Below are 27,207 nucleotides of genomic sequence, written 5' to 3'. Positions count from 1 at the left end.
GGAAAGGCGGAGTGCTACAATTCTAGTTGGTTGAGGAGGAGAAATGGAAGTAGAAAGGCCATGATGGTGATGCTGACGGTGGTGCTGACGTGGTAGGCTTGCAAAATGGGTTGTTCTAGACACAATTGATTGATGAGCAAGAAATGGAAGCACCGCCCTTTCAAGTCCCAGATCGCCTTGCTTGATTGCATTTTTCAATCGCGAGAAAAACGAAGACTGCTTCTGTTTGCTTTTGATTCAGAGGTCATGGATTCCCCCTTTACGAGCTCCCTCGACGACACTTTGTCGATCCTACAGACGCAGCTTGCCAAGAAGCACACCTTCGACAGCGCCGTGGCTTCCCTTACTCGCATCGTGTCCGATCAGTATGCCTCCGTTTCGCAGTCGGATAAAAAACTGGTACACGCTTCCTTTGATCACGATCTACAGTTTAGAGCGAGCTAGTCTTCTATGTCCAATTGGAAAGTGTCTTTGGTATGACAGAAGCATTCCATTACCGAGGTGGGAAAATGGCGCCAGGTTATTTGTGCCTATTTGCGTTTGGACCTATACGCCTTTCCCTTTGCCTGCGGTGAATCACATCTGCCATACTTTTTCGGGAAAGAATAGGCAGTTCGAGTAGTAATTGTTCTGACGTTTGATATGCCCTTAGAAAGGGTGTTTGAACTTTATAAAACAAACATGTATAGGCGCCCATATTTAAAGTAGACGAGATTTTATGTGTGAAAGCTTACTGGTTTTGCTGCTCGTTTACTAAGGTTACTACATAGCCAAGAATCGTCTCATGGCAAGCAATGAGTGGTCATGTGTCTGTCGTTTGTCATGTCCACAATAATATTTTTCACAGCCATACACAAAAAATGTTGCGTGGGATTCATTTTCTTTATGCATATACGGGAGCTTCACTGCTATTAATGTTCTTTTGATGGCTCATCCTTTGTAAGACTGGCAATAGGAAGGGAAGGGTGCATTAAGGTGCATTGAATGGTAGATGCATGGGTCATAAGCTAAGGGTAGATGTAAATGGGAAGATGGAACTTGAGTGATCTCAAGGGACATTAATGAAAGGGTATCACCCTTCCCTTCCTAGGGGCAATAGGAAGGGAAGGGTGCATTAAGGTGCATTGAATGGTAGATGCATGGGTCATAAGCTAAGGGTAGGTGTAAATGGGAAGATGGAACTTGAGTGATCTCAAGGGACATTAATGAAAGGGTATCACCCTTTCATTGTGAATCTCACGTTGCATTCTCTTTACCACATTGCAGTCATCCGTCATCTATTTCCCACCTTGCAAGTAGGTCAAAAAAAAAAACAAGTACTCTCACGAGGGCGCTCTTCCCCATTGGAGGGCCAATCGGCATTCAAATTCTACATGCATTGTACACATTTGCATTTTCGAAAAGTATGGATTCTTCACATTTGGTATAAGAGCGGTGACGATCCATGAGCGAGACGAGAAGAGGGCGACAGTTGCGGACGACGGAAGTCGCAAGAGAAGTTGCGGAAGAGGATCGCGACCGACCGATCTCTGAGATTCTGAGACAAGGGATTTTTTTGAAAATTTCTAATGTGGTGGTCCTTGTCACAAACAGGAAAAGAGCCTATTCATGAATGGGCTAAATTCGTGGAGCAACTGAAAGCCACTTTCATGCCACAGAGGCATGAAGAGAACCTAACCTTTCGTTGGGAGAGGTTTAGGCAGTTCGATAATGAGAGTAATGCATATTTTACAACCAAATTTTGGAAACTCTCTCTAGAGTTATCCGAAAAGAGTGAGGAAGATAAGAGAAAGAAGTATTTAGCAGCCTTAAGCCCAAAAGTAAGGTACGAGGTTGAAATGTTTAACCCGGCCACGCTTAAGGACCTCACTAAGCTGGCTGAAATAGCCGAGAGGAAATTGAATCTGCGTAAACCCTTCAACAAAGGAAATGAGAAAGCTATTGTACAAAATGTTAACAGCCAATCACGTCCTGGATGGATACCATTTCCTTCCATGACTGACGATGAGAAGAAAAAGCTAATTAAGGAGGGAAAATGTTTCGGATGTAAGAAACATAGGCCAAGGCATCCATGGCATAAATGTCCTACTCTATTAGCCAAAATTGTCAAAACCAATTCTGTAAAAGGGAAAGGCAAAGCATCCAAGCAGGAGGGTGAGGCTTCTACCTCCTCATCCCAAGACTCTACGATGAACATAGAACCAAGAGTAAATGCTATCCATTCAGCCAACACTGGTGTATGGATGTGTGAACTGAATAGAGAGTAGGCATATTCATTGTAGAGTATGGACAGAGAATAAATATTTTTCTCCTCCGTGTAGAGCATCTGATAAGATAAATAGGGCTGAAATAGAAGAGTTGGAAAAAGAGATTGAAGGTCTATAGTTTTTATAGACTAAGTAGCTCTCCATCGCAAAATCATCCATAGCCAAGGTCTACCTAGTTCAATTAAAACATTTGGGTGAGAGAATCGTTTTAATACTGACCAATTTGTTGAGAATGTGTTTAAGCTTATTGAGCAGGTTACTGTAAAGAGATTTCAGCAGCTAAGTATTCATAAGAGGATTCTGAGCATGAAGAGATACTGAAGAGGCACTGCGGTACTTCTGCATTTTGGATATTCAGCATCAAGAGGAACCAGAACTTGAAGATGAGATTTAAGTTCGGATTCAGAAGAGATCGTGTACTACCAGGAGAAGATTATTTGCAGATTATGAAGAGGAGATGCAAATGCAGAAGTAAAAGAGAAGCGTACGCAAGAGAAAGAGACAAGAGAGGATCCAGAAGAGGACTTCCGCCCATTCAAGCAGGAGGGAGTGTCATGACAAGAGAAATCACTAATCTGTGATTAGTAGACATTAAAACATTATTATTATGTTATACGCCTATGGTGTAACATGTATTTGTATTTATGATGGACACCAACCGATTTGTTATGGCGGTGGATCATCTGAGTAGATAGGACTGGTTGAGCTGGAGCCACTGCTTCAGACGGCATCGAATTTGGACATGTGATACTTATTCTATTAATAAAAATGTGCACACATGTGTCTAGGTCCTAGGGGCAATGGGAAGGGAAGGGTGCATTAAGGTGCATTGAATGGTAGACGCATGGGTCATAAGCTAAGGGTAGGTGTAAATGGAAAGATGGAACTTGAGTGATCTCAAGGGACATTAATGAAAGGGTATCACCCTTTCATTGTGAATCTCACGTTGCATTCTCTCTACCACATTGCATTCATCGGTCATCTATCTCCCACCTTGCATGTAGGTCGAAAAAAAAAACAAGTACTCTCACGAGGGCGCTCTTCCCCATTGGAGGGCCAATCGGCATTCAAATTCTGCATGCATTGCACACATTTGCATTTTCGAAAAGTGTGGATTCTTCACAGTGCTAAGTTCTATCTCATGTTTGGAGGTGTTGATAAGATTTACTTTCAACGTGTTGATCTTCTACTCATTGTAATAGAGAGCCTGGATAAAAAGGATAATGGGGGGACTTTCTTGTTAAAGAGAGCACTGAGAGGTTTCATTGGTATTAGAGCTTAGAATAGTGATCCTTGAATCTCTGTGCTCCCTTAGGCCTCTTTCTTCTCATTGAGTCTACCAGCCACGAAGGAAGATGTTATGCAGACATTCAAGATTCTGTAAGGGAGGGTAAGTCATTTATTACCTATTCTTCAACAATAAGAAAACGATATTGCAGCCAGCCACTTACTGTAGAACGAACTTATGTTGATGTCTCATTTCATTGCACATTAATTCTACAAAGCCTCTATCGCCTGTACAAACCCACTCGGCTTGCCTCTAGCATCTTCATAGTTTAGGGCTTTCTATCCATTGTGTTTACATACTTAGCCCGAACTTCCACTTTGATTCTGTCATTCAGGTTGAAAATATAGTTCTTTACTTGCACTAACTAAGGGAGACGTTTAGATATCTTCATGACACATTCCCCAAACTTGTTAGTAAGACAAACTCCTTTGATGAAGATTACTATATTAATCTCAAGCTGGGATGCTTTGTTAGGAGGTAGGAAATGCCTTCTAAATCCTTTCTTGAACCCTTTGTAGGTAGTGGATGCTCTTTCATCCTTTTGTTGTTGGATCTAGTACCTATCCAATGTTGGGGTAAAGGCACTATGGCCACATGCTTGGATCATATTGGAAATCCCAACTGCTTTGCTACAAACTTGATAAACCGATGCGTCAAAATAATCTAGCTTTTCTTGACTTGCTCAACAAAATCAAAGTTGCCTCTTAGTCTGATGCTAACCTCGAATACCTAAACAAACAACACCTCAAAGAACCACCACATAAACATACTATCCTCCACCTCTTCTACTCAAAATATTCAAAAGACATGTACAACGAATATGTATGCTTGAATCACATCACCACATACTCAAAGCGAAAGACATTAGGCACAAAACATGTAACAAAACTAAAACTTTGGCAAACTCCAGAAAGATTGTTGGGCTGCACCACAAACTTTGCCTGAAACCAAGAATGATTATGATAGAAATTAACATAGCTGATGGATCACATAAGGCATCTAGGTGTTTCCCCCAACACTGATATGCATAACAATGTCAAAAGCCCCAATTCATATGCATCTGCCACTGTCCCGTAAGTCATAAAATGCATCAAATCCTTGCACAAATCAACTCCAATCAGGAGGATATACGCAAACAAGTGCGTGTATAAGCCAATGCTTGGCTGTGGCTACAAAAGCCCCTTGATTCCGCAATTCAAAGAAAATGAGAATTTCTCTCACATAGGAGGCATAGATCTGCAGATCTACCTCACTGACAATACATCTGACCCACAATGCTCAAGTATGAGCTCAGAAATTGCGCTGGGACTGAAAAGAACTGAAGGCTGAAGGAACAAAAAAAAAACGGGTGAAGCGGGCTGCTCTACGATCGTGAACGTCTCCGAGCTCTCCGGCGATGGCGATGGCAGGGACATGCACCTGTGGCCACTTGTGGCGCTGATGGCGGAATTGCTGGCGCCGCCTGGCTTGCTGCTGGTGGCGCCGCTGGCGTCGCTGGTGGCCTTGGCCCTGGCGTCGTCGGTGGCCTTGGCGCTGGCGTCGCTGGTGGCCTTGGCGCTGGCGTCGCCGGTGGCCTTGGCGCTGGTGTCGAACAGCCTCGAAGGCGCTGCTGACGGCGCTGTCTGCAGGCTGCCGCTGCTGTCGCCGCTGCCTAGCGATGGCAGTGCTGAAGGCGCTGCTGACGGCGCTGTCTGCAAGCTGCCGCTGCCTAGCGATGGCAGTGCTGCTAACTGCCTAGCGATGGCTCTGATGCTGGCTGCCTAGCGATGGCTGTGCTGATGGCTCTGATACCAGTTGTGGAAGGGGAGAGTGGGAGCACACCGACACACACAAGCAGGATAAACACAAGAAGTGTGGGGATAAAACGTATTGGAAAGCGGTGTATGCACTAAAATCTTCAAAAATTGGCTTCCAGTCAAGGGGCTTTTGCCTCATTCAAGTTCTAAACTGTGTAACACAGTTATAGAGGCAAGAGAAAGTCTAATTCTGACAGTTTTGGACAGTTATACAGTCAATTTCTGTTGCTGTACTAGAAAGTACAGTCGGGTACTGTCCGGAGTCAATTTTTGGACTGTAAACAGTCACTTTACTGAAGTTTAAAGTGCATAAAACAGTGCTGTTTTCACTGTTACAGCAGGGACATACATTGTGTCAAATCAAGGTACTGCTGTACTGTACTACAGAGCATCAATTAATGCATTAAGTATTTCTTTTCTGGATCTGCAGCAGGCAGGAAACAGACAGTATTTACTGTTAAGTGGGAGAAAGTTGCAGGTCCTGTGTTCCATTGCAGGAATTAACTTTTGAGCACAACTACAAGTGCATCTGTGCACTTAGTTTGCAGGGAGTTAGGCACCCAAGTGTGGGTTATATTTCTTGCTGATTGTAATGGCTTCATCCTCGGAATCTTCTCTTCTCAATATTAAAAAGTTGCAGGGTGCTGCTAACTACCCAATGTGGAAAAAGATGGTCCTGAATGTGCTAATTCTCAGGCAGTTTCATGCTCCTATTATACACAAAGGTGTGAAGCCCACTGGCACATCTGATGATGCTTGGGCACTAGCTGATCTGTCAGCAAAGTCCATAATTGAATTGTCACTCCATGAGAGTGTTGTTTGGAATGTGGATGGTGAAAAAACAGCCTGGGGTGTGTGGAAAAAGCTACAGGACACATATGAGCAGCAGAGTGTAGCCACAAAGATATATTGGCTGCGCAAGTTCTTCAATATGAAGATGAAGGAAGGGACCTCCATGGATGCACATCTCAATGAGTTTGATTCAATTGTCACTCAACTTGCAAATCAAAAATATGTGGTGGATGAGGAAACCAAGGGTATGGCACTCTTGATCTCTCTTCCTGAAAGTTGGGATACATTCACCACAGCTGTAACAAATGCAAACACTTTCATAAGTTTTTCAGATATCACAGCGCTGATTTTGCAAGAAGAGCAGAAGCTGAAAGCTCAAGATGTAGTAAAGCCTAACAATGCCTTAAATGCAAGGGGGAGAAGTCAGCAAAGAGGCAAATCTCAGGAAAGGGGAAAAGGGAGGAGCAAGTCCCGCTCCAACAAAGATGTTGAGTGCTACTACTGTGGCAAAAAGGGACATACCAAAAAGCAGTGCTTTAAACTGAAAAATGATAAGAGAGACAAAGCCAAAAACACTGATGCGTCATATGCTAAAGCAATTGTACCAGTAAGCAATGGCAAGAGCAGTGTGAAGATTGAAGAGCTTCATTCTACACACGGTTATGACAGTGAGGGAGAGGTTCTATTTCTCTCTACTTTGGATGCTCATTCTCTCCATGCAGGAGATCTTGCAGACATGCACTCTTGGATCATTGACTCAGGTGCCTCATTCCATGTTACACCTTACAAAGAATTGTTTGTAAGATATGCAGCAGGCAGTAATGGAGTCGTTTTTCTAGGGGATAATCATGCATGCAGTATTGTTGGTATTGGAGATGTCAGGCTTGTATTTGCTGATGGTACTCAGCTTATGCTTCACAATGTTAGGCATGTACCCGAAGTCAAGAAAAATCTGATTTCTACTGGCATGTTGGATGACGAAGGTTTTGTGACCAGCTTTGGTCATGGTTTCTGGAAGGTCACCAAAGGTGCCCTGGTTGTTGCCAGAGGCTCTAAGGTTGACACAATGTATACTTTTCATGCTAAAGTATGTAATCATGCTGATATTCATGCCACCGAGCTGCCGAATATTTCTATGTGGCATAGCCGGATGGGACATATGAGCATCAGTGGAATGGAGCAATTGGCTCGCCTTGCAAGGAAGGTGTGGGTGTATTCTCTTCGATTGAAGAGTGATGTCTTTCCAGTGTTCCAGAAATGGCTTGCTATGGTTGAGAACCAAACAGGCAGAACACTGAAGGCTTTGCGGTCAGATAACGGTGGGGAGTATATGTCCAATGCATTCAATGCATTTTGTGATGCTAGAGGTATTAAAAGAGAACTCACTGCTCCTTATAGTCTAGCGCAAAATGGCACTGCAGAGCGTATGAATAGAACCATACAGGAAAAGTCTCGCTCTATGATGTCACATGCTGCTTTACCTCATGGATTTTGGGCTGAAGCTGTAAAAACAGCAGTACACCTCATCAATAGGTCACCAAATAAAAGACTAGATGGCAGAGTGCCAGAGGAGCTTTGGACAGGAAAACCTCCTTCCTATAAGCACTTGAGGGTCTTTGGCTGCACTGCTTACGTGCATATACGCAGAGAAGATCGCAGCAAGCTTGATCCTAAGTCTCTTAAATGCATTTTTCTTGGATATGGTGACAGTGGTGAGATGGGTTACCGCCTATGGGATCCTGTGAATAAGAAGCTAATACGCAGCAATGATGTCTTATTTGATGAGTCATGTATGTTTAAGGCAGCAGATAAGCCTTCTGATGCTTCAGAGGTTGACATTGATGACTCGGGACATCCTGTACAATTCAGGCAGGCTGCAAATCAGCCACAACAGCAGCGTAATCAGCTAATGCATGATGCTGCAGCAGGTCCAAATGGACAGCCCGCAATGGCGGAAGATGTACTACGGGACATGCCACCTTTGGAAGACCTCCCAGGCATAATTCTGCAGCCTGATCTACTAGAACAGCAACCTGTTTTAGGTGAGCAGCAAGTTGGACAGCAAGACCAATGGGTCCGAAGGTCCACTCGACAAATGAAACCGCCAGACAGATTTGTTCCAAGAGCAGAGTTTATTATGCTTACAGATTGTGGAGAACCTTCCTGTTAGAAGGAAGCCGTGCAAATGCATGATAAAAGGCTATGGGAACTAGCCATGAAGTCTGAAATGGACAGTCTCCATAAAAATGGTACTTGGGAATTGGTGCAGTTGCCTAAGGGCATGAAAGTACTGCCATGCAAGTGGGTGTATAGATTGAAAGTCACACTTGGAGCTAAGCCAAGGTATAAAGCCAGGTTGGTTGCCAAGGGCTTTAAGCAGGAGTATGGTGTTGATTTTGATGAGATCTTTTCTCCAGTGGTTAAGATGACCACACTCAGGATTGTACTTGCTTTGGTTGCATGTGAGAATTTGGAATTATGCCAAATGGATGTGAAGACAGCCTTTCTTCACGGTGATCTTCATGAGGAGATCTACATGCAGCAGCCAGAAGGATTTGCAGTCAAGGGCAAGGAGTCACTTGTATGCAAGCTTAAAAAGAGCCTTTACGGGCTGAAACAGGCACCAAGGGAATTGTATAAGAAATTTGATACCTTCATGAAGTCCCAAGGTTTCAGGAGAAGTGATGACGATCACTGCTTATATACAAAAAGGGCTGCAAATGGCAGCTTAGTCATTCTCATTTTATATGTGGATGACATGCTTATTGCTAGTAAAGCTCGTAAGGAGCTTGATGACCTTAAGAAAAGATTGCATGAGGCCTTTGATATGAAGGACCTTGGTGATGCAAATCACATACTGGGAATGTGGATACGGAGAGACAGGGGACAGCGTTTGTTGTATTTGTCTCAGACCGAATATATTGGCAAAGTATTGCACAGGTTTCATATGGAGGGGGGGAAGATCCTTAGTTCTCCATCGCCTCTGTATGTGAAACTCAGTGCAATGGACAGCCCACACTCAGATGCTGATAGGGCTGAAATGGCCAAGATTCCGTATGCTTCAGCTTGTGGCAGTCTCATGTATGCCATGGTTGCAACCAGACCTGATATTGCGTTTGCAGTGGGAGTGGTTAGTAGGTATATGGCAAATCCAGGCAAGAAGCATTGGAATGCAGTGAAAAGTATCATGAGATACCTGAAGGGCACACAGGAGTTGTGCATATGCTTTGGCAAGCAAGATGCAAAGGTGCATGGTTATGTGGATTCAGATTTTGCTGGTCATCCCGATAACCGGAAGTCTACTACCGGTTATGTTTATACATTCACTGGAGGTGCAGTGTCATGGATGTCAAGGATGCAGCAGTGCATAGCCTTGTCTACTACGGAAGCTGAATATATTGCAGCCACAGAGGCATGCAAGGAGGCCTTATGGTTATCTCGGCTAGTGGGAGACTTGGGGATTACAGGTGATATTCCATTGTTGCATTGTGACAGTCAGAGTGCTATTCAGTTGGCACACAATCCTGTCTTTCATGCAAAGACAAAGCACATTGATGTGAAGTATCACTTCATCAGGGAGGTGATAGATGATAAGCTGATTCAGCTTGTCAAGATTCACACAGATGATAATCCAGCAGATCTGTTGACAAAAGGCTTGCCTGCAGAGCGGTTTGCACATTGCCGACAGTTGATGGGTATAGGTTGAGCCTCATTTATTTTTACTTGAGGGCATATTGCCTTTAAGTGGGAGGTTGTTGGGGTAAAGGCACTATGGCCACCCAAGTACAGTTAGTACACTTAGTACTTTATTTGTTAAGTACACTAAGTACACCGTACTTAGTGTTGTAACCTTATCCTTTCATATAAAAGGTTGACTGTGTGCTAGGGGAGGTACACACATACGTTTTATCCCCACACTTCTTGTGTTTATCCTGCTTGTGTGTGTCGGTGTGCTCCCACTCTCCCCTTCCACATCCAATCCCTTAGATGAGTAGCCTCATGGATTTTCTCTTTGTCATTTCTGATTTTCCAAATGGTGAATGCTTTGTCCCATTTGTGCAACCAGCCTTCAAAGACATTTGAACTATGGTCTATCATTCGACCAGAATGGTTTATAATTGGCATGTTAGGTATTTTAGCCTTCATAGGCTTGACGGTATTACATTGGTTTTTGGTTCCATATGAGACTTCCTATTCTTTTCTCTAGACGATCTCGTAGATATACTTTGAACCATCCTTTTCAACTCAGATTTGCTCTACATTAGCCTGCAACTGTTGTGTCAAGATTTGCTGTAAGGCATCCTCTAATAATGCAATTCTACTTGACAAAGTACGGGCCGCAGGGCACGATCCTTGTTGTGCCGTAAGGTTACTGTCGTGTGCATGGTGTACCTAGGGTTGGATAGCAGGTGAACGTGGGTTACAGGATAGCATAGGGCTGGATGGCTATTTTAGCCGAGATTGCTATATATAGAGATTGATTCATATATAGTGCTCGCTTTATATGGAGGGAGCTATTCATAGGTACGCTTTTTGAGATTGCTCTTGCAAATCTGAATTTCCGCTCATGTATGGCCTCAATCGTTGGTTGATGATGTGCGCTCATGATTGTGAGAGTTGTGGAAGAAATAGAAGTCCATAGGCTGTGTGCTTTCTCTCGGTTGCTACGTGTTTGGAAATCGAGATTCCCTGAGAAGGGTAGGCGATGAGAAGACTTGATGTTTCAGCAAGAGATATGAGTATGTGTTGTTTCTGACCTATAACTTCCCACGCTTGGGTTGTTGATGTGATTGGCTGTGTAAGATTCTTTACCCAGAGAGAAGCCATGTATTTTTTGGGAGCTTCATAGTCTAGACATAATCTTAGGGAGGGTTACCGCATATCTTTTGATGATGGTATGTCAGTGCCTTGTTTGGAACTTGATGTTCCTAGATAAGAGATCCTAAGAACTGGATGATCTTGTGATCAGTGGTTTATTGTGCACAAGTTTATACAGGATATTCGATAGTGGATCTTGTTTTAAGAGATTTCGGATTGTATGTTTCCGTAGTCTTTGGATCACATAGGATGTTATTCCTATGATGGTTGACTATATACATGTCTAGAATAGTACCATTGATTGGATATAGCCAACTGAATTTTACTGATTATCCTCACGTAGGGGCATTTCAAGGATAGATCAAGGGGACCATATCTTTGGTCAGGATTTTGCCCATTGATACTTCCATGAAGATTCTTCCATCATGAGTTATGAACTGATACCTAATTGTTATGCGATGGAAAGTATGTCATGTATTTCAACCCAGGAATTTGAATTACAAGGGTATTTCGTTGAGGGATTTTCTGAATACTAAGTAATCCAAGAATTAGGGTTGATAGAAATTGCAACCCAAAAATTGACCTCAAGGGGTTCAATTGATGGGGTTGTTTGAATAATGATTCCTCGATCTCAACCTAAGATTTTGAGTTCAAGGATACTCAATAGATAAGGTTGATAGAATCATTTACCTTCAGGTACAGATTTTACCATGCTTGTGTACAGATATGTCAATGGAATTAACTCTGTGGATTCAGGCGTTGATTGATTTCTGGAGGAGACTACTCGACAATATGTAACCTTGTTTAGATTGAGAGATTTACTTTCCTTGGGTTGGTTATCACAGATTGTGGCTTTGGCCTTAGATTCTCTTTGATTTGAATCTCATGGAATGTATAGCACACTCAAATTGATAGTTAGAGTATAGTTATTGGCATTGACTCATCTTCATAGAGAGTTTTCGGGCTTTTTGGTGAACTCAGGAGTGAGTTCTTAGAGGAAGGGGAGTATGTCATGTGCATGGTGTACTGAAACTGGCCTCTAATCACTCATAGGGCAGTGGAACTAAACCTTTAATCATTGTTTACAAACAAAACCATTGAAAAAGGGATGGAGGCTAGAATGCCCCTGCTCAACAAACATAGACAAGTGCACCAGATTGGCCCCAAACCATAGTTAGGGGAAACGGAAACGGGGAAATGGGGAACGGAAACGAATTCGAAAATTTTGGGAAATTCATACGAATAATGTGTTTGAAAAAAAGAGAGCAAAAATTCGCTGTCACGTGAGGACATAGTAGCCAATGCCCAATCGCATCCTCAGCCAAAGAAGAGTGCAAAGGCATGAAGAAAGAGCATTTACAAGAGCCGACCAGCAAGAATTCCACTGAAAAATGCGAAAAGAAGCATTTCTGTCGCGAAGAAGTGGGAGTTCTTGGGCTCAAAAGAAGCGTGCTTCAGAGAGGAATGCATTGAGAAGGTTTTGGAGAAGTTTCATCGTTGGGAAGTCCTCTAAAACTGAGAAAAACCAGTCAACTAGTGCGTGGGACCACTCGAAATTCAACAGAAAGCTGTAGCTTTGCAAGAGGAGAGGCCCAGGAGGCTGTAGAAGCAAAAAGGTCCAGAAAAAGCCACTTTTGCAAATTCGACCAGCAAAAGAAGTGCTCAACTCAGCCCGTTCTACCAAACGCATGGAGGGAAAATGATATCACTGTGAAGGGGAGGCAGAGGGAAAGCCATCGAGCCAAACGGAAGTTGAGGAGTCCAAACGGGTGAGGAGTTATGAAGAAAAACGGAATTCAGCTGAAGGAGGCTGAAAAACCAGTCCAAAATCTCAACAAAGGGAGAAGATGAGAGAGAAAACCACACATGTGAAGTTTAGAAGGCCAAGGTCCAAGAATGGCAAAGGAGCATGTAGAAGGCACCAGAGCCACTTGGAACTCTAGGGGGGCCACTGAAAGTACATGGCTCCCATTAAAAATGCCACGTCATCATTTCCCAACAACCACTCTTTTAATCACTTGGAATGCCTTTGGGCCTAAGGATTAATTACGCTTATGTGCTAGGCACCATGCCACGTTTAATTACACATTATTAAGCCCATGCTTGGACTTTTAAAACCAAAGTTGTCACAGTCTTGTAGTACATTAAAGTACTTAGAATTTCACGCCCCCATGACATACCCCTCTCTTGAAACAGCAAACCACAGTTTGCTGGCCCAAAACACAAGAGCGAGCATGAAATATACCATGAAAGAGTATACAAGAAAGTCGCAGCCATAGTATACAAAGACAGTGAAAATATGGCTAGGAGAGGCATGCATCCATCCATATACACTGCTCAAAATCTATGTGATCCTCGGCGATCAATAGTCAAGATGCATCAATATCATGAAGTCTCACAGCAGAAATACTGTCAGCTCAGTATCTCGGATGAAACATACAGTGTCATCAAGCGACCTCATGAAATCACAGTGAGCCCGTCTGTACTGAGAGAGTGGAGGTGCTTATCTCCTCTCGAACACTAGGTAATGCTCCAGACGCTCGCTCTGCTGAACTATCTGTAGGAGCTTGGACTGCAGTCGGCTCTAACTGGAAAGCATCAAGGTAAAGCTGCAATATCCTAGGTGAATCTGCCCATCCATTTTGCATCAAGTGATGGGTAATTTTGAAATTTTACCAAGTAGCGATGGATAACTGTACCCTTGCGCTTTCTATCTCTGTGTGCCAGAATCTGCTCTGGGACCAGAAGTTCATCCTATTCTTCTACTTTAGGCTGTACCTCATCAAGTAAATCCTCGGGAACATCTCCATGATATTGCTTTAACAAGCTCACATGAAAGGCATTATGTATCTTCCAATTGCAATTTGTCCCTTAAGTTCCTAGACGTCATCTACATCCTTCGCTTCAGTATTATGCTGAGCTTGAATATTCAATCGCTTTACTCCAAGCTAGTAGTGATGCCCAAGCAGATTTCTTTTTGAAATAGTGTCTTATGTGAAAACTAACGTTCCAAATTCAAACCGCCGTAAGGCTTCGCTCCATATGTCATCTGCACCAAGAATCATGCGCTCTGATACTAATGATACGGACAAACTTGATTCTACAGTTCAACATAGGACATCACGGGTCGTGAGCTTGCAATTTCAATCTGATGTCTACAGTCGCATTTGATTCCATGTTCATTCTACAAAGTCCCTTGATTACCTAGATAAGTTCAAAATGCCACATGTCCATTAATTAAGGCTCCACTCAAGTTCCTCCTTTCACCCCTTCTTGGGATACTTTAAAACCATTTACCCCTAGGCACAATTTGTAAAGAGGAACCACCAAACCTTCGGCCTTTAGACTCACCTAGTTGTGCAAATCACCCTCATCGACGACCTTGGCACTAAACTCCTTTAAGCTCTACATGAAGCGCTATACACATTATTTACAATTTTCGGTTTTCTAAAGGGGAAATGTTGATGGATCCCATGTTACCTTAGCTTGAGCATAACAGCTTAGCCAATGATCAAGCTTGGAGATAAGTTGTTCTATTTCAATAAATGCAAGGCGAAGATCAGCCCCCTGTTTTGTTGGATACAAGATCTTGACTTCTTATTTGATGGAGATGAATATAAGGAAAAGGCCAAGCTCGGATTTGTCGCCTTATATTTGCAAGACCCTGTTTCTCTATGGTGGGTTGCTATGACTAGCACGGGACAACGAGATCACAATTGGAGAAGGTTTAAGAAGTAGCTGCACAATCATTTCTTGCCAAAGGAGTTCAAAAGAGACGATGGTGCAATGTAATATCTTTTGGCAATCACAAGATGGAAAAGTCCGTGAGTTAGTTGCTCTTGTATACTTGATTTTAAGTTCAAGCTTTCATTAAAAAGAATTGGTGGAGAAACAAAGGAAGTTTTATACGGTTGAGATACTCCATTCCACACAACATCATCAGCTCCTAATTTTGGAAGACGACATTACTGTGCTGCCAAAGATTGAGAAGAAGCTACTCTTCTTCGGCAAGCACGACTGATAGAAGAGGAGTTTCCAAATAGAATTCAAGAAGAATCAAGGAGCATCCAATGGACCACCCCGAAAGCATGTTCATCAAGAGAAATCTTTAAATACTTTGTCGCATTGCATTTCTCTGAGGGTTGATGCTTTAAATGTGGAGAGCGTGGCTACAATATCTATAAATTTCTCCAAAAGATAAGTTGTCAAAGCAAACAAGAAGGTTTTGAAGACGGCACAGGAAGCCCACAATATGGCAACTCTCCCACAAAAAGATGAGGATCTATCAACCCATAGTTTGCCCAAAACTTGGGGTCAGGTAAAAGATCTTTTAGCACTTTTCTTGCTTGATGACGGTGCAACGCATAACTTTATATTGTATGAGTAGTAAAGACTTTGGGGATAGCTATTGAAGACAAAGGTGAAGCAGAAAAGCTACTTGGTGCTTTCGAGTGTCATGTAGAAAAGGTGTATCCTCTCATTGGAAAACTCAGGATTCACATTGAGGGAAATCTTGATCACTTCTCTTTTATGATTGCCCCGATTCAAGGTGCTGATGTTATACTTAGAATACCTTGGCATAAGCAAGTCAATCCTTGAATTGATTACGCAAAGAAGATCCTAACCATCCAACACAAGGGGGTCGAGATGTGAGCATTGTAGGAAATAGTATTCCTTAGTAAGCCCTTCATGATCTTCAGTAGTTGTTAGAAAAGGAAAATGTTCTTTCCATATTTACATAGCTGAAAAGGAAGTTTCAGAAAAGGATTCATAGGAGTTTTCTTCGAGGGAAGTCTTTTTTTTTAAAAAAGTGAGGAAAGTCTTATAAAATTAATGACAAGAAGATTGAATTGTTCTTGGTAGAAATCCAATATATCCAGGCCATATTATCTCCAAAGATGGTATTCAAATGGATCCAATCAAGATACAAACAATTGTAGAATGAAGACTCCTCATGAGATAGGCTGTGACAAGTGGTGCCATGGGTCATAGGTGGTCGTGTCACATCTCCTATGCCATGTCACAAGCTGCCATGTGTCCTATGCCAGATGGCATGGTGATCACATCAGCATGCCATGTGTCACATGCTATAATTATGGAGTAAGGTTATTTCAACCAGTCTTATTTGCTTGACTAATAAATTGGGTTTGGGTTGTTAATGCTAGTCGGATTTTACTTCTTTCATCTTCAGGTTTTTGGCAGTTAGCTATATACAAAGGGCTAGTCTAAGATTAGTTTGAGTTTGGTTGGCCTTTTCACATAACCTATTAGGCCTAGCAATGGCAAGAGTTGACTCTAAGGATGAAGGGGATGCGCCACAAAAGAAGAAAAAGACAAAGCACAAGAAGAAGTGCTTCTACTATGGGATGCCAGGCCATTTTGTAAAGGATTGCAGAAAGAAGAAGGTGGATTAGCAGAACAAGAAGGGGTCCAGCTTAGAATCAGTGGAGTCAGACATAGGCAATGTGGTAGTCAGTGTAGAACTGTTCTTGGTGACATCTCCGAGTGAAACTGAGGTAAGATATGCAGACCTAGAAGTACAGTGAGGATGTCTATTGAGATATAGGTAGAAGAGGAGTGGGAAATTTTTGTGGAGGTGAGGGAAAGCATTTAGTGCTTGGACTCTTCTAGGTGCTTGGTTGATAATATTGACATAAGGGAGGATTCCATGGAGTGGCATAGGGTTTCAGGGTCAGATAGATGTGGTGGTTTAGAAGAGGGCATTATAGGACTACATCAGGCAGTTGGTTGTGCCTCCGTGAGATGCATGGTTTGCTTTCAGAGCAAGCACACATGCAGGATGACGTTTTGGTATGTACTTTACGTAATTGATTTGAGCCTTAATAGCATGTTGTGCGAAGAATCTGGTCTTCATGTTTCTCATGTAGTCTAAGATAAGGTGTATGCCTTTCGGGAAGGGAGAAAGGGAATGTGGGTGCTTCTTCAAATCTTAGGGACCACGTTCTGGTGAGACTCTGGGCTTGTTTTTGTATTGTGTCCATTTCTGGCCAGAAATATATCTACTGTTGGTTCTATATCTCTCTCATGAGCTCTTCTATTTAGTGGCTTGCACATGTATGTGAGCAAACTGAGAAAAGAAGTCTTGGATTCCATCTAAGCACTACTGCGTGAGTTCCTTGGCTACACAATCTATCTTCTGCTGTGTATACCCTCTGTTATACTTATTTCTAACAATTACTAGGTAGAGACTATTGTCAAGCACATACTTTGCAAGGTGACCTGTCAAGGTGAACTTCTTTGGAAGATTCTTGCAGTGTTTGGAATGAGCAGCACCGTGTAAACAGATGTTTTGTTACCTCTCCCTTTCATTGGGCACTTGGAGTTGTCCCCTGCTGTTACTATTGATCTGAGCAGTGGGATCTACGAGCTGTACTATCCCCTTTGCATTTCATGTACCAGAAGGCACCATGACCAGCATCCTCTGCATCATCAAGATTGGACACTTCTGGGCTCCCCTACCAAGGTTTGAGATTCAATTAGCCTAGTTTTTCAAGGATGCACAGTTGGTAGAAGGGATTGAGTATGCCCTTTTGGGGTGGGGTGTGGTCGGTAAATATCTGTTCATGTAAAGAGAGAACATTGAGAAGAACCACATAGAAGAAATTGCTAGTTTTGGAGATTGAGGAAGCCTGTGGTATTGTGTTATGCATCGGGAAATTGCACTACACACAAAGAGTTAGTCTCGGAGATTGAAAAAACCGGCATCCGATTCTCTTTTAGGATCATGCTGTTGTATGAAGACAGAAAAATTGTAGTAGCAGTAAGGAGCCCTCTTTTGTGTGTGAGAGAGAGAGAGAGAGTTTAAAAGTGAGAGGGAAGGAAAGGGGGAGAAGTACAATGGGGAGTGAGTGAGAGAGAGGAGTGACACAATAGATGCGGGTGTGAAGTGATGAGCCACACCACAAACTCTTAAGTTTTATTAGGATTAGGTTTTTTTACCCTATGACTGTCTTAAGACAGTCATAGGTGTCATATCTTAAATAAAGGGGTGGCAATATGCCTTTACCCCAACAACCTCCCACCTAAAGGCCAATGTGCCTAAAGGGGAGAAAAGAATAAAAATTACAGCAATATATAGTTACTGTATACAAGACCATAAAATAAGAATGGTCTCATCCTAATCCCATGATGTGGCGGCAATGTGCAAACCGCTCTGTAGGCAAGCTCTTAGTGAGCAAATCTGCAGGATTATCATCAGTATGCACCTTCACAAGCTCAAGTCGCTTGTCTTCCAGTACCTCCCTGATGAAATGATATTTCACATCTATGTGCTTGGTCTTTTGATGAAAGACCAGATTCTTTGCCAACATGATAGCACTCTGACTATCACAATGCAAAACTGGCATATCTCCTGTAATGCCCAAATCTCCCACCAGCCGAGTAAGCCATATTGCTTCCTTGCAAGCCTCAGTGGCTGCAACATATTCAGCTTCAGTAGTTGACAGTGCAACGCATTTCTGCAACCGAGGCACCCATGATATAGCACCTCCTGCAAATGTGAAAATATAACCGGTAGTAGACTTCCGGTTATCTGCATTCCCTGCATAGTCTGAATCTGTAAAACTATGCACCAATGCATCTTGCCTACCATAGCATATGCTCAAGTCTTTGGTACCTTTGAGATACCTCAAGACACCTTTCACTGCTTCCCAGTGCCGCTTGCCTGGATTTGCCATATACCTGCTGATGACTCCCACCGCAAAAGCAATATCCGGACGAGTGGCAACCATGGCATACATCAAAGAACCAACTGCAGATGCATACGGAACCTTGGACATTTCAGCCTTATCATCATCTGATCTGGGGCTGTCCTTACTGCTGAGTTTTAAATGTGGAGGCAACGGGGTACTAATAGACTTCCCCCCCTCCATTTTAAACCTCTGCAGTACTTTGTCAATGTACTCCTTCTGTGACAGAAACAAAAGTCCCTTGGACCTGTCACGAGTAATCCGCATGCCAAGAATATGGTTTGCATCACCCAAGTCTTTCATGTCAAAAGACTTATGCAGTTGTTTCTTTAAAGCACTAATCTCATGCTGAGATTTACTGGCAATCAGCATGTCATCCACATATAGAATGAGTAGCATCAAACTGCCATCCTTTGCCCGTTTGGTGTACAAGCAATGATCGGTCTCACACCTATGATACCCTTGGGACTGCATGAAGGCATCAAACTTCTTGTACCATTCTCTTGGTGCCTGCTTGAGTCCATACAAGCTCCTCTTGAGCTTACACACAAGCTGCTCTTTTCCTTTAAGAGCATATCCCTCTGGCTGACTCATATAGATCTCATCATGGAGATCTCCGTGAAGAAAAGCAGTCTTCACATCCATCTGACATAAATCCATGTCCTCATGAGCAACAAGAGCTAACACCGCTCTCAAAGTAGTCATCTTGACTACAGGAGAAAAGATCTCATCAAAGTCAATGCCCTTCTCTTGTTTAAAGCCCTTGGCAACCAATCTGGCCTTATACCTCGGTAAAGCATTTGAATCCACTTTGACTTTGTAAACCCACTTGCATGGCAAAACCTTTCTGCCTGCAGGTAGCTGCACCAAGTCCCATGTATCATTTTGAAGTAGGGAGTCCATTTCTGATTGCATGGCTTTCTCCCACTTCTTTTTCTCTGTTCTTCCCATAGCTTCCTTGAAGCTGGAAGGCTCACCACAATCTGTCAGCATAATAAAATCAGCCACATTATTGGCTCCTGGAACAAACCTGTCAGGAGGCCGTTGTACACGAGTGCTCCTCCTAACAAAATGTTCCGGATTAGGCTGCTGTCTAGCCTGTTCGTCATGCATGACGGGTGGCTGTACCACCATATCTGGCTGTTCTACAGCCCCATTTGCTGGCATATTCAGTGGTGCATCATTGGCAAGATTATCTGGCTGATTTTCAGCCTGTATACCCTCTTGAACAGGGTTATCTGCAGCAGCCTGCTGCTGCAGATAAATGGGCATTCTTTGCTGTCCGACATCATCATAAATAACCCTCCTGTATTCCACAGGTTGCACGGGTTCTTTGTGTACACTATCCTCTTTAAAGATGACATCATTGCTGCGTATAATCTTCCGTTTAACGGGATCCCATAACCTGTACCCCATTTCACCTTCGTCACCATACCCCATAAAGATGCATCTGGAAGACTTTGGCTCCAGTTTGGTGCGCAGTTCTTTGCGTATATGAGCAAAGCACTCGCAGCCAAACACACGTAAGTGCTTATATGAAGGTGGCTTGCCAGACCACACCTCTTCTGGCACTTTCAACTCCAAAGCCTTGTTAGGCGACCTGTTGATTATGTGAACTGCTGTTTGCACGGCTTCTGCCCAAAAGCCATGGGGCAATGCAGCATAAGACAACATACATCGAACCTTCTCCTGAATAGTTCGATTCATCCGCTCACTTACACCATTTTGAGATGCATTATGAGGGGCTGTGAGTTCTTGTTTAATGCCCTTAGCTTCGCAAAACTGCACAAAAGCATGTGACACATACTCACCCCCATTATCGGATCTGAGGCATTTCAGCCTGCGACCTGTCCGATTCTCAACCTGAGGGACAAACTTCTTGAAAGCATCTAAGGCATCGCTCTTATGCTTCAAGACATAGACCCACACTTTGCGTGTGGCATCATCAATAAAAGTAATGAAATACTTTGCACCCCCTAGTGATAAATGTGGCATCTCACACAAATCAGTGTGCACTAGATCAAGCGGTGCTCTATTTTGGGGAGTTCTTCTCTTATGAGGAGTCATAGAATGCTTGCCAAATATGCAATGATCACAAGTAGGCAAATCTGAAAATGAAAGAGACGGCAGATAACCCAAACGTGACAGTTCTTGCATTCCTTTAACGGACATGTGTCCCAACCGGCTATGCCACAATGAAACCTTTGGCAGCTCGGTTATGGCAACAACATGATTACCTACACTGGAAACATAAAGAGGGTACAAGGTATCACTCTTAAAACTCTCAGCCACTACAACCTGGCCATCAGTAATCACCCATTTGGAATCCCCAAATGTGGTGTGGTAACCACTGTCATCCAACGAGCCAGTGCTAATCAGATTTTTCTTGATTTGCGGCACATGGCGAACACCATCAAGCATAAATATGCGTCCATCAGGGAATACTATCTGTATACTGCCAATCCCTGCAATCTGACATGCATAGTTGTTCCCAAGGTGAACAACTCCATGAGTACCTGTGTAGGAAGTAAACCACTCCCTATGAGGAGTAACATGAAAAGAAGCACCTGAATCCAAGAGCCAGGTGTGCATGTCATGGCCATCAATAACCAAAGTATGTGCAATTACAGCAGAAGAGCATAGAACATCATGTCTGTCACTGTCACTGTCCTCTGCTGCAACATTCACTGCATCCAAGTCATCTACCTTGGCCTTGCCTTTGCCTTTGCTTCCACTGCTTGCATCCTTTGCCTCAGCCTTCTTGGCTTTCTGATCCCGTATAAACTTGAAGCACTTAGACTTCACATGTCCCTTCTTGCCACAATAAAAGCATTCAATATCCTTTTTGCCACGGGACTGACTGCGGGATTTGGACTTACTAGCAGATCTCCCCTTCTGTTGAGTCCTGCCTCTTTCCTGTACCTGCAAAGCATTTGAAGACTTGCTGCCCGCATTATTCTTCCTGCTCATCTCCTCCATAAGAAGAGAGCTCTCTACATCAGCATATATAAGAGTGACATTTGAATTAGACAGGGTGGTCTTGAAAGTGTCCCAACTCTCAGGGAGGGTACACAACAAGAAAGTAGCCTTGAACTCCTCATCAAGGTTCAACCCCTGTGCAATCAGCTGTGTAAAGATGGCATTGAACTCACTCAAGTGTGAGGTCATAGCTGTACCTTCCTTCATGCGAAGATCAACCAGCTTCTTCAACCAATACACTTTACTGGCTGAACTCTTTTGGGCATACAACTCTGCTAGCCTCTGCCATACGCCATAAGAGGTCTTTTCTGCTTGAACATTGTACACAAGAGAATCACTAAGAGTAAGCATGATAGCAGCCCTCGCGGACAAATCTAGCTCCTTCCACTCATCATCTGACATCCCAGATGGCTTGACACCCTTCACCCTTATGGGCTTAGAAATCTTCTTAAGCAGAAGTACATTCAAACACTGTTCTGCCCATAATGCATAATTGTGTGCCCCTTCCAATTTCTTTATGTTCAGAATTGATGATTCACTTCCCCCTGATGCCATATCAGCTAAGGAAAGTACCTGACTCCCTGTAAGTAAAAAAAGACTGAATAAAATTCTGATTTCTCAGAAAAAACCTGCTCTATCAAGAGCCAGGAGCACTCACAATAGTGCTGTGTTTACTATCAAAAAATCTGCAGCAAAACAGAAAAAAAAATTTCCCTCCAGTTACTGTACCTTCTGACACACTGTACCGTGCTCAAATAGGCATAAAACAGTAATTTCAAAATGCTGCAGCTGTTCCACAAGTGCTTTAACAGTGCATCATCAGTTGACAAAGCACAAAACACTGCTGTCCTGATCACTTCTCCCACCTCAGATGAGGTATTGCACTGATTTTATATTCATAAACCACTTGTCATACACTGTTTTGTTCACTGAAAAAGAGGCTCCAGACACTTCAGCCTGTCACAAACCTGCAACAGAAAATGGGACAAATCCCAAGCAATCACCCTTCTGCCAAGGGGATAAAAGGCATCTGAAGGTCTCAAACAGTAACCCAAGTGCTCCCATGCAAAATCTGGGCAAAAGCCCCTTGATTTGACACCTGTACCAAGTGAAAAACACCTCAACACTGAGGTAGCATACAAAATGCAGCGCTCTCCTGGCACCTTCACCTGACAATGCAATGCATAAACAGCCCTGTGTACACAATAACAACACAGATCCCAACGTACAAACACTGAAGAGAAAATCTTTTGAGCACTGTCAACGATGGACAGTTAGGGACCGAGTAAACTCGATGCGCCTTGGCCAAGCGTGGCTCAACTGAGATTTTCCAAGGTGTCGTACACAAAATGTGACCTGCAGAAATGTCACTGAATACACTGCGGAAACAAGACCAATGTGGGCTCCCTGGCTCCACACTGCCTCAAGGCATACACTGCATAAGCTTCCAGGCAAAAGCCCTTTGAAAATGTCACCCAAAAGCTGAGATTTGCACTCAGCAAAAGCATAAAAGCCCTCTGCAAAATCAAGGCATTACCTTCCCGAAACAAGATAACTGTGCAACCACCACACACTGTGGAACTGAACGGCCGGGAATGCTCTCTCTTTTCCTTCTTTCCCCAAAGAAAAAGTGCTATACTTTCTGTACCTGTGTACTTGTGCAGGGTACCACTGTACCTGCTGTACACGTGCAGGGTACGAAATCCCAGAACAGAGAAAATTTTTTTTTTTTCGAAATGCTCTTCCCTGACGAAAAAGTTCCTGACGCAGCTCCCTGTACGTACGGCGGCGTCCGTACAGTACGGACGCCTGTACGGTGTCCGTACGGCGGTACGGACGGCCGTACGTCTGTACATGCGCGCCGACCTGTTCGAGGCCCTGAGGCTGCGTAGGTGCGCACCGGTGCTGCGCACAGCTAGCTGCTGCTGTTGCAGCTGCTGGCGCTGTTCTGCGCCGCCCTGCCCTGCTCACACACACGCTGCCCCGCGTTGCTGTCCCGCGCTGCCCCGCTGCAGCCCGCGCTGCTGCCCTCGCTATCCCGTTGTAGCCCGAGCTGCCTGCGCAATGCCAAGCTCCGCCCACGCTGCTTGCACGCTGCTGAGGGCACAAGTCCCTAAGGGCTAGAGGGAGAGGTAGGCAGGGGTAGGGAGGGAGTGATGAAGGCTCTGATACCAGTTGAGAGGGAAGGAAAGGGGGAGAAGTACAATGGGGAGTGAGTGAGAGAGAGGAGTGACACAATAGATGCAGGTGTGAAGTGATGAGCCACACCACAAACTATTAAGTTTTATTAGGATTAGATTTTTTTACCCTATGACTGTCTTATCTTTAATAAAGGGGTGGCAATGTGCCTTTACCCCAACAAAAAGTCTTTGAAAGACCGATGGGTGTGAAAAATCCTGATACAAACAAGTTGTGTGGGTGGAGCTACTAAACGAGCATCCACTCCAATACAGAATGCAAAATGATAAGTGCTGAGTGCTACATAGTCATGTCAGAATGATGATCGTCTACACAACACTAACATCCTCATCATCAGAGCGTCAAGGGGGATGAGGTAGTGAGGGCATAAAGTCAGAGATAGAGTGCCGGCGGCTTCCCGCTGATATGGTCCTGTGTCGTCTCCTGGTCGTAGCTCTGCATCTGACAAGGGCTACTGTAACCCCTATCGGTGGAGTCCCAACTTTGAACAAGGAAGGAATATCCCCAAGTGTAATCTGTGCATCCACCCTCTGTTTGAGCTGTCACGTTGCTGGCTCTGTGTCACGATCATGACGAGGCCTCGTGGTATGGAGAGAGAGAGAGAGAGAGAGAGAGAGAGAGAGAGAGGTGTAATGAAGGGGGCTTGTTCATTTGCGAATCAAAGTCCTGACTGAAAATTTAGTTGCATCAGCATGAAAATGAATTTTCATTGGGCATCTCTCTTCATTGTCATTAAACTAAGTGTGCCAAATGATAGTCTTCACTAAAATCTAAAACCAACGTGATTATGTGATGTGCACGTGCACGTATGGGGGGTGGGGGTGAGTGGGTGTCGTGTGTGTGAGAGAGATCTATCAATTTCTGTGAAAGACCTCACGGGTCTATGAGGTGAAGTACACACACAAGAAATTGACTTCTTCATCTGGATAACCAGAGGGGGAGAGAGAGAGAGGGAGAAATGATATGATATGATTGTATTTAAAGTTTGCATGAGAGTCGAGACCCTTCAGGATCTATGGGACTTGTCATCACTGTAAATTAATAGTGATCCCTTACAGCTAGTGAAAGAAAATTTTACAAACTTGCTATGTAGTGAGTACTTGTTAGTACCTTGTTGCAGTGTTGCAAAACCTCTTTTAAGTAGCTTCCTAGCTTTTTGGCTGGCTGCTCCAGCAGATTCTTCTATAATGTGTGCGCAGGCTCTACATCTTAGGAGTAAATGCTGCTCATTTTCTACCTCCTTTGTGGGGCAGATTTTGCAGGCCCTTTCTTCTCTGGGGATCTTGGGTCTTGCCCACCTGCCCCTCTCCACCTCTAGATCATGTGAACTGAGATATTTTGCAGCTGTCCATTGAGTTAATTGAGAGAGAGAGAGAGAGAGAGAGAGAGAGAGAGACGGTTCCTTAATATTTCGTATTTAGCTTGTGCAGCCTTTATTTCTGGCTACAAAATGGCACATCATGCTGTTGAAAGAGAGGATTAAAAATAACAGATGTCACTGTCTTGCCTTGCTATGATGGATGCAGATCTATGCTGCAGTTTGCAGAACAGCAACTTTGCTTAAGACACGGTACACTGCTCTAGGCTTTTGGATGGCAGGTTTGGAGTTATTCGAAGCAACATTGCAGGTAGTGGGCAAGCCTGAGGAACGAGAAAACATGAAATTGTGTATCAGAAGAGCTCATGAAATAATTGGAGATTTACAAAAAGAAGAGGTTCCTGTGCAGCCACAAGCAGGCAGAAGTATGTAACTATCTTTTCTACGCTCCTTAGCGATCTGAGATGTGGTACTATTTGTCTGTGTAAGTACTTTTTCAAAGTGGTATGACTGTTACTATAAATATGGGCTAAGGTAGACAGGTGTTGTTTCTACGACAGACCCTGGATTTCTGTTTGAAGGGCAACTGACAGTGGGCCCAGAACCACCCCGTCCTGCTTGGATGGTGGCTCAAAATCTTCTAGCAGCTTTAGTTGCTCAGCCTGAGCAGAGCAGCACAAGTTCTGGGGAAACTTTACAAGCTGAATCACGGCGACAAATGGAGCACCTGTTGGCAGGTGATATAGAAGAGTTGATTCAGAGAATGGACGGGCCCAATGATTTTGGGTCAAGACTTGAAGCTGCCATGCAAGCATCACTTCAGGTGCTTTCTATGAAGTTGAGAGACTTTTTGAATGTCAGAATCTAGTAATGGGTTCTTGTTTTTTTTCTGCCATGATAATATAGAAGGCTGAACATTTAAGCAATTAAGCTAATAAATCACAGGAAATAGGCCATATCCCTGATGGTACTCCACCAGCTTCAAAAGAAGAGGTTGCAAAATTGCCAGTGCTCGATGTCACTGATTCTTTGCTAAAGCAACTTGGCGAAGGGATTGAATGTGCTGTCTGCAGAGAACAATTGGTTACTGGCAATAAGATGCAGGAAATGCCTTGCAAACACTACTTTCATCCAGATTGTTTGAAACCATGGCTGGTGAGTTTATTGCGTTCACCTCCGAGTCTTGTTTCTGGGAAAAAACAGTTTTCTTGTCTCACCTCGTTACATTAATGGCAGGACCAACATAATTCATGTCCCATATGTCGATTCGAACTCCAAACAGATGATCACGAGTATGAGAGTAAAAAGGAACGAGACAAACAGTTTGAGGAGGAGAGAAAAGGTGCTGAAAATGCCTTACCTGGCGGGGAGTTCATGTATGTATGATGCAGTAGGCCTATTACAGATTGATTCAGCAAAACAATAAAAAGGAACGAGACAAACAGTTTGAGGAGGAGAGAAAAGGTGCTGAAAATGCCTTACCTGGCGGGGAGTTCATGTATGTATGATGCAGTAGGCCTATTACAGATTGATTCAGCGAAACAATATGTGAGCCAGACTGTCAAATATGAGTGGATTGCTGTAGAGTAAGTGATATGGGATGAAGAAATGCTCTCTGCAAAGATTCTGGATTTGTGTCGTGTTGTGCCATGTGCTTGACGACTCAAAGATCCATATTTTTTTTACTGCTCACAAGCGGAGCTCAGTTTTATGATTTAAACCCTTGTTTAATTGTCTTTATTGTACACGAATTCGAAGTTTGAAGTCAAGGTTGAAGCTAGTGGAATAGAATGTAAGAAATGGCAATGTCAATACATTGTGCCTTTCGTCATTGTTCAACTGTGTTTGTTGGATGGTGTGAAGTGCGAACTCGTACCATTTTTGTTGTTCAGTCCAATCCTTTGTTGGGTAGCAAGTGTTAATCTGCTTTAAAGAAGATTGTTGAGTCCATACACTTGTTTGAATGGCTTCATTAAGATTATACGTGGGAAAACAAGTTTTCTGTTTGCAATGGTGTTAAGCAAGTCTCCAGATATCCGAG

At 43.5% G+C, this 27,207-nt stretch overlaps 1 protein-coding gene across 1 annotated transcript; it reads left to right on the top strand.

Annotated features, from left to right (window-relative positions):
* Nucleotides 1–26,964, top strand: LOC147898726 (E3 ubiquitin-protein ligase AIP2-like). Its single transcript, XM_087379872.1, has 5 exons — nucleotides 1–399; nucleotides 25,375–25,591; nucleotides 25,727–25,989; nucleotides 26,112–26,321; nucleotides 26,403–26,964. The coding sequence occupies exons 1-5, from the start codon at nucleotides 133–135 to the stop codon at nucleotides 26,550–26,552; spliced, it is 1,107 nt and encodes a 368-aa protein (XP_087235998.1). The 5' UTR covers nucleotides 1–132; the 3' UTR covers nucleotides 26,553–26,964.
* Nucleotides 26,965–27,207: the final 243 nt, after the last annotated feature.

Source organism: Dipteris shenzhenensis, chromosome 9 (genome assembly GCF_047967505.1).
Source record: "Dipteris shenzhenensis isolate YYH24624 ecotype China chromosome 9, Dip_SZ_1.0, whole genome shotgun sequence".
Classification (NCBI taxonomy): domain Eukaryota; kingdom Viridiplantae; phylum Streptophyta; class Polypodiopsida; order Gleicheniales; family Dipteridaceae; genus Dipteris; species Dipteris shenzhenensis.
The sequence above is the reverse complement of the archived record's forward strand: the minus strand, read 5'-3'. Positions and strand labels throughout refer to the sequence as shown.

Excerpts from the sequence above, each read along its gene's own strand:
- LOC147898726 (XM_087379872.1), top strand. The coding sequence starts at position 133 with ATGAGCAAGAAATGGAAGCACCGCCCTTTCAAGTCCCAGATCGCCTTG. Across the intron at positions 25,592-25,726 it reads GCAGCCACAAGCAGGCAGAA|ACCCTGGATTTCTGTTTGAA; the intron begins GTATGTAACTAT and ends TTTCTACGACAG. Across the intron at positions 25,990-26,111 it reads CCATGCAAGCATCACTTCAG|GAAATAGGCCATATCCCTGA; the intron begins GTGCTTTCTATG and ends AATAAATCACAG.